Source organism: Parasteatoda tepidariorum, chromosome 4 (genome assembly GCF_982258835.1).
Source record: "Parasteatoda tepidariorum strain Cologne lab strain chromosome 4, Ptep-v5.0, whole genome shotgun sequence".
Taxonomy (NCBI): Eukaryota; Metazoa; Arthropoda; class Arachnida; order Araneae; family Theridiidae; genus Parasteatoda; species Parasteatoda tepidariorum.
In genome coordinates, this window is record NC_141758.1 from 94,800,298 (window position 1) to 94,808,384 (window position 8,087).

Here is an 8,087-nt window from a genome sequence, read left to right on the forward strand (position 1 = left end):
GGCCTACGAAAAACTTGGGAGAAAAAAATTTGTTGACAAAAATAATTTAGCTTTAAGAACAACAAGTGTATTTTGCACAGAATTATGAAGATACAAATAAAAATATAATATTTTTCGGTAATAAATTATTTTGCAGAATCTTATGCAGAATCTTATATTACTTTTTTGCGATTTTTGGACGAAATCTTGTATTATGCTGTCGAATTCCAAACTACGCAAAATGTCGTATTCAATAGACATAAGTGCGAGCGATGCCAAACGATCTTGATTCATTGTTGAACGGAAATAATTTTTATCAATTTTATCCTGGAGAAAGATCTTTCTCCTTCTGCATTTGATCCAAGAATCGACAAATATATTCTTAATGCAATATGAACGTTAGGAAAAGTATTCACTAGTTTATCTTTAATATAGTTATCGATCGAACTAATCATAATGGTATTATCGATATCGACTGCAATATCAGCAGTATGTCGGTATTGCAGATAAAGTTCGATAAACAAATTTGTAAATTAAAATCCATATTAATAAAAATGTTAAAGAAAATATGCAAGAAAATTTTAGCATATATTTTGAAAAGAGGGGATGGGGGGAAGGAGGGGAGGGCCCAAAAACGGGTATGCCTAGGGCCCACGAAAGGTATTATCCGGCTCTGTGCCTAGGACCTACGAAAGGTATAATCCGGCTCTGGCTTCTTGCAATGAGCTTTGAAGGCGCATTGCAAAAAAGTTAGCATAGAAGTTGCTATCAAACTCCAAAAAATTCGGTGTATGACTTCTTTTCTAATTCCTTATCGGAAAAGAATCATTGCTTCGTAAAATGAGAGGATGCAGATACTTTTAAAATTGTACAATCACCAAATTGAATTGACTTGATTAAAGTTGATACTTTCACAAAAGAACCGGAACAACTTTTACTTTAACAAAATTTTAAAAATTCGGTGATTTTTTAAAATTTTGTACTTAATGTAAAATTTTATAATATTTATGACAATTCTCAAAAAGAATCACTAGTGATATTTCATTCAATACACTACTTTTGAATGGTAATTTTTTTTATATATAATAGGTTTTTAAAATTTTTTAGTTTTTTGAAAAATTTTAAGGTGCATAAATATTTTGAAGTGCATAAAAAATCTGAAAAAATTTCAAATTCACGAGTGATATACCAGTCTGTTTACAACTTTGGGAGGTAGTGCTTTTCAATTATCGAAAACTTTTTTTTTTTCGATACTGTCCAGTCTAGGACAGAGAGGATTTCTCTTTGTATAAAGTTTATTTAGTCAAAGAACTAATATACCACTTCAATATCCCTAACTTATGCTAGTTTATATTCAAGTTGAAGTAATTGTTCGCGTTAATCTCCACTAATCAATTAGAATGGAAGTTATAATTAAAATAAAATACTATAACATTTAAAATATTGCTTATTATGCAGAACTAGTTTTAGAACAAAATATAGAAATAAATATTAAAACTATTTAATTTAATAAAAACAAAAGATTTCGAATTTAATTTGATTTTTTTAAAAAATCGTTTGCAAAAAAAAAATACTTATTATTCTAGTGGAAGAAATTCGTTAAGTTTAAAACATAGCTTTGGTTCTGGTAGTTTCCAAAAAGTATTTTGCTGTTAGTCTTTTAGGTAAGCATTTCAATAAAATATATTTTAAATTTAATTACAGAAAGTCATTTATGTTTATTAATATATCTCGAATCTTTAACTTAATATAATAATATTGTTAGCTTTATAAAATTTGAATGTAAAATAGAAATCATGTTCGAATTAGATATTTCGAAAGGCATAACTTGAAGAGAATCGTTTATAAACGAGTTTCTTCACTTTTTCAAATAATTTCTATATCTTTTCGATCGATTTGCTTTCAAGTTAGAAAAGAAAATCGCTCTCCAATACCGATTTATCTTCATGATTAATTAATGAAAGAAGAATATACTTTGAAGTATTAGCTATTTGTAATAGTTTTCGTTTTGTGCTATTTTAACATAAAATTTCAAAGGGAAAAAAAACTCAAAGGAAAAAAAAAACTATAAAAGAATAAAATTTTCGTAAAAATTCAGTAATAAATGAAGAGTTTAGTGGAGGAACCGACAATGTGACATTTCTAAAAAAATTGAGATTTCTTGGAAGACGTTCTAATTTTACTCTTATTTAAATGTATAACATTCATTTATGTTGTTTAATCTATAAATTCCGAAAGAAGATCTATAAAGTGGTGAAAATGAATAACCTGAAACAGGAGCATCTAAACATTAAAGAGGAATTTTTAAATTAATTTTTTTTACAAATCAATAATTATAAAAGAAAGAAAAAAAACTCCTAAATAGCTTCAGAATATAATTTTTTGTTTGTTTCTGGTTTGAATTAGTTGACAGAATTAGAGACCTTGGTAATGAATTTAAGCTAAGTTGCATTGAAACTAAGTATCATTTTGTGTTTATGCAACTTTTTCAGTTTCTTATTATTGTTACGAGCTGAATACTCGTTTTTCATATGGAATAACTAAATTTTCAATAAATCGGTAATGATCAATATTGCGAAATCTTGCACAAAGTTAAAAGAAATATGAGGACACAATTAACTTAAAAAAATACAATTTTTTTATTTATTGTAATTTCTCGCTCATTTTGATGCCTTTAAGTTATTAGATTAAGCAAAGCATGTTTTCAGAAGTTCGTCCTCTCAAAAATGAAGATAAACAATGTTCAGTATTCTTTGGCTTAATTCTTTTGCTCGGGACCAATTCCTGATAGTCAAAAATTAACAATGTTCAGTATTCTTTGGCTTAATTCAGTATTCTTTGGCTTGAGACCAATTCCTGATAGTCAAAATTTACTATAGTCAACAATTTTCTCCGGTACTTATCGCATTCAGTAAGCTGGAAAAAAAAAACCTATTTGCCCAGTACTTATAGTAGGTATCATGATCCGTAAGTATAGTACATATTAAAACAACGCCGAGTAACATATATATATCATAAGGAATCTTTCAAATGTTTGGGCACACATATATAAATGAAGCATTAAATAAAATAATATTTCGAATATGAAGTATTAAATTCGAAATGGTAAAGACACTTAGATATTTTAAAACTCTTCTATTAGACCCTTGTCGATCGTTTTTTTTTTTTTTTTTTAAACCTATTAGGTGCATTTTCAAAATTATTACTGCGAAACATTTTTAAATTTCTAAAACACTGTTCGATACGAATTAAAGTAATAAATGCAAACTTATAAGTATTTAAAATTTTATTTTACCCCCGACGTTGAACAGCCGATCCGATTCTGAGTTTACAACTACCAATGTTCAATTCCGTAGCCTCGTAATTTTGAACCCAATCCAGAAAACAAGGATCAAGCAGGACTTTCTGGTGGAGCTTACCCGCGTTGGTGTTACATGTAGTATGAAACCACGAAATCCTCCCAAGGTTAGCCCAACGGCAAGGGGACTCCCACCCTTTGTAACTGAGGATATTTTGTCACCATTGGAGTCGGTGCTAGACGGGAGCAGAAAACGTATCAACCAACCACCGCTGGGATTTAAACTTGGGTCTCTCATTGGGAAGTGAACGTTCTATCCCCTGAGCCATCGCAGCTTAAACTTAAAGGGATTTTTTTTTTTTTTTTTTTTTTTTAATAACCGTCGTTGAACAGCCGACCCAATTTTCGGGTTTGCGACTTTTAATGTTCAACTCCGCAGCCTTGTAATTTTGAACCTAATCCAAAGGACAAGGGAATTCCTGGATGAAGTATTGGAAGAAATTTTGCCTTCGTCGAGGACTTTTTGATGGAACTAACCCGCATTTGAGTTATATGGAGAGGAAGACCACGAGAACCTCCCAAGGTTCCTGACGGCAAAAGGACTCTAACCCGTGATCCGTCTACCCCTGAGGATATTTCACGTCAGCTCTGTGGTCGCTGCAAGCCGGGTGCGGATTCGTATCGACCAGCTATTGGTGGGATTCGAACCCGGTTTAACTTATTGGAAGGTGAAAGCTCTATCTCCTAAGCCACCGCAGCTTAGACTTATTGGTATGTAACGTTGAACAATATTGAGACAACTATAATTAAGTTAAAAAATAAATTTGTAGTGTAATGCGAAAAATTTAAAAAATGCAAAATATCGCAAATTGTTCCGGTTTTAAAATTTACCTGGAATAAACTTAAGAATTAAATTATTTTTGGTTGCCATTTCTGATCAACCAGTTCATCACTCCCTGTCTACCATTAATCTCTTCAAAAGTTAAAATGATAATCAAGATAAAAAATTTACAAGTGAGATAGTGATTTTCACTAAAATTTTCTCTTCTGTACAAGATAAAAGTTATTCTGCTTAGTTCAACACCTTGTCTCGTACACTAACCTCAATTAAATGAAGAAACAAATGGGAGAAACTAGTCTCAATCCTGCAGGATGATGACAGATAACCTTCGAAAGATATATTGTTCCTTCCTTCTATCCCAAAGATTTATTTATAGTTAATAGTAATTTAACTATTATTAACAGAAGAATAAAAACATATGATTTCTAGAAAATCATATGTTTCGAATCCTAATATTTTAACTAAGTCACTGCAAACGATTAAATGATATTATTACCAAATCAATTCTGGAACAAAAACTCCGTGAAATTAAATTGTAAATTGTAGCGTTGGTGAGAGCTGTTATTTTTAGAACTGTTTCGAATCCTTTGTAAAAGACTTTAAAAAAAATTAAAATTGACTAATTTTGCTTAAAAGCTCAGTTCTTTTTAAAAGTTTAAAATTACGTAGCTAATTATGATGTAATATTTTTTAGTTTTATAATTAATTTCTATAAATATCATTGTAAGGAATTTAGTAATGAAAAAAATAATCAAATAAACGTTATGTTATATTTTCATGGAATTTTTTGTGAGTAACACAGATTCTGTATTTGTGAGCAAAGAAAGGTTGAAAGTTGATAATAATATATTTATTCGGTAAAACTGCTAACTGCTTTATAACTGATATCGTAATTTAATTAATAATAATAATAATAATAATAATATACATATATATATCATTAATTAAATTAAATAATTGTGTTAATAGTTCTCGCTGAACTGAATAATGCGTAACATTCTATTCTTCAACATCAAGGAACTCAAGAATTAATGACTTCATCAATAACATTTTGTTATCAGAATTTTCTTTAAACATTTATCTAGAAAGTGCACAATTCCATTATCGTTTCATGCAATAGTTTTTGAGTTATAGGACATTAAAAAGAGCGCTCTGTTTAAATTTTCTGACACAGCAGAGATGGCTGCATTAACTTTCTTTTAATACAAAGAGGAAGCTTTGATTCTTTTGAAAGCATTTTGATTAAGAATTACTCAATACCATACTTTGAAATTAATATCATTGATCAGTTAATTATAATCAAATACTGATCAGTCTTACTTTGAATTAAATTAATTATACCTGAAAGATTTTTGTGAACATTTTTTATCCCTTTAAAAATATCTTACTTTTTACTCCATAACTTAAACTAAAATCATTTGGATGTGCATTCGAGTTGCAAGTCAACCTGTTGTTTACGTTTAAAAATAAAAAATGTTTCTTTAAAAAAAATTGTAACTGTCGTGAACTTTTAAAATTTTGTCAGATTTTTAAAATTTTTAGCACCTTGTCATGTTTCTAAACCAAATAGAAGACATGAAACATGTTCAATTCACGGTTTCGTTCTGGAACTTGTCATAGTGTCAAAAAAGTTCCTGCTCACAGTGTACACTACAGTTACAACAAAAGATTAAAAAAAAGGACATTTCTGAAAAAAAAATTATACAAAAAAGTAAAGATATCGCAGTTTATAGTAATAATGACAAATATTAAAAATTAAAAAATGTATTTAATATGAATATATTTACAAATGATGTCACTAGAAAAAATACAGCAATTTGCTTAAAACAGAAAAAATTGAACCAAAAAGTTAAGATTTTGCAGTTTACAGTAAAAATCACAAAATATTTAAAATAAAAAAAAAGCATTTTATATACAAATATTTACAAATGATGTCAATAGAAAAAATACAGCAATTTGCTTAAAACAGAAAAAATTATACCAAAAAAGGAAAAATTTTTCAGGTCACAATAACAATCACAAAACATTAAAAAATACAGCAATACGCAAATATTTACAAATGATATCAATAGAAGAAAATACACCAATTCACTTAAAACAGCACATAACTTCAGAACATTACAATTACAATTCTCTTTCATAACTCAAGAAATCATTCAAAATATACAGATAAAAAACTGAATCGCTTTCCTAAATTTTTAATAACTGATTTAAATGAATTTTAACTAATAAGAAGAAAATTTTAAAAGAAATAATTTAAATGAATTTAAATAACTAATTTAATGAACTAAATTTTAAAACAAAAAATTAATATGGTTGATCCATTCATACAAATCTACTCACAGTGAATTAATAAGCCAACATGTAACAGCCAAGTCTGAATTATCCTTATTTCGATTCACATGAACATGACTGTATACCGTTCGTAATTAAGAACTTAAAATTTAAGCGTAGCAGTAAGACTCATGTCCAAATTGTAGATTTGTGCAAATATAACACACCTTTTTAAAACTACCTTTCTGTTCAACTATGTGATACTCAGGCTGATGTGATGTTTCAGAAAAAGGCCATATTCTGGTGTGTAACTCCTCCTGGCTAATGCCCTGGGCAGATAGAAATGCCATATCTATACACTGAGTCGAGATATTAAACTTTCGACATTCATTAGTTACAGTATTTTTTTGTGATTCAGTTTGGGTAACTTTGTCTTCCTTAATTTTATTCAACATCAAAGCCATGCAAGTTCTTGCATCTTCGATGCAATCATGCCCACCAATGTCATTTTGCACCACAAGCTTTAGTTTTTCGTAAGCTAGGTCTCTAAGCTTTGGCTTAGAGCCATCACTCCTTGCAAAAACAACAGATGTGTCGACTATTTTACTGTGAGTCAGTCTTAGACATCGGAGGTCTCCTTCAAGTCCATGTCCGATTAATATGCATTCGCTGTGAAGCAGGTTACCTAGGAAACTTTGTACATCACTAAGAGTTGTTGTTACTCCAAGTAAATCTTCGGCCATTATGCCACTAAATTTGGTGCAATAATCAAGGATTTCATTTTCAGGTTGTACGAAGGACTCGTAAATTGTGAAGCCTTCTTCATTAACTAAACCGACTTTTGCAACTTCCAATCCTATTACAGTGTAAACCATTTCGCAATCTAATGCGTAGACTCCACGAAGCTGGTGTGCAAGGCGCTTTTCACCAGTGCTTTTGATCTCCGGTTTGAGCAGTGGATCTCCACAAATATGTAACGGATACACTTTGCATCCAATCGAAGAAGCGTGTCTTTTACAGCACTTGAAGATGGAATAAGAGCCAGGACATTTAATTACTTTATCTGAATGGTAGTAACATTTTTCGTTCACCGTGTATTTTCCCTCTGGTGTGACCTCAAATCTTTTTCGGCACCTATAGCATTTCCTAACAGCTGTTCCATGTTCGGATATCTTGGCTCCCTTAGTCAGCTCGTGGGTGAGTTTGTCAAAATACTTCGAGTCCATTAGATATTTACTGAGATTAGTATATACCTTCCCTTTGGGAAGATTCAAGTCTCGAAACTCCTTGAGTGTTGATGTTATTACGCATCGATCTAAAAGATTCAAAAATGAAAATTTCATTAATAAATCGTAGCTATTCAGAACAACTATCGAACAAACAGAATAATTCGGTAGAATAGAACAAAAAATCTAACAAATAGAAAAAACTTTGTAGATAAGGAAATTAAATTATGCTTAAAAGAGAAATTGAAAACTATGTTAGCAGTATTGATACCAGTACAATATGTCCCACTTAAATAAAGCCAGATTTTTCTCGTGCTATAGTTTAACGTAAAGGAAACCAATGTGAAACCAATATGTTTGTTAAGAAAGTGGATATTCTTTTACATATTTACAGGGAGCATTCAGTCCTTATTCTATCTGGATAGGAAACGAGGATAAAAAAAATTCTGCCATCAGGATCTGGGTATTT

General features: G+C 30.1%; 1 protein-coding gene across 1 annotated transcript; it reads right to left on the minus strand.

Annotated features, from left to right (window-relative positions):
• Positions 1-6,562: 6,562 nt before the first annotated feature.
• On the minus strand, positions 6,563-7,618 carry LOC147812047 (RNA exonuclease 1 homolog). The gene has a single exon (XM_087162307.1). The coding sequence runs from the start codon at positions 7,616-7,618 to the stop codon at positions 6,563-6,565; it is 1,056 nt and encodes a 351-aa protein (XP_087018433.1).
• Positions 7,619-8,087: the final 469 nt, after the last annotated feature.

Coding starts and splice junctions, on each gene's coding strand:
- LOC147812047 (XM_087162307.1), bottom strand. CDS start 7,618: ATGGACTCGAAGTATTTTGACAAACTCACCCACGAGCTGACTAAGGGA.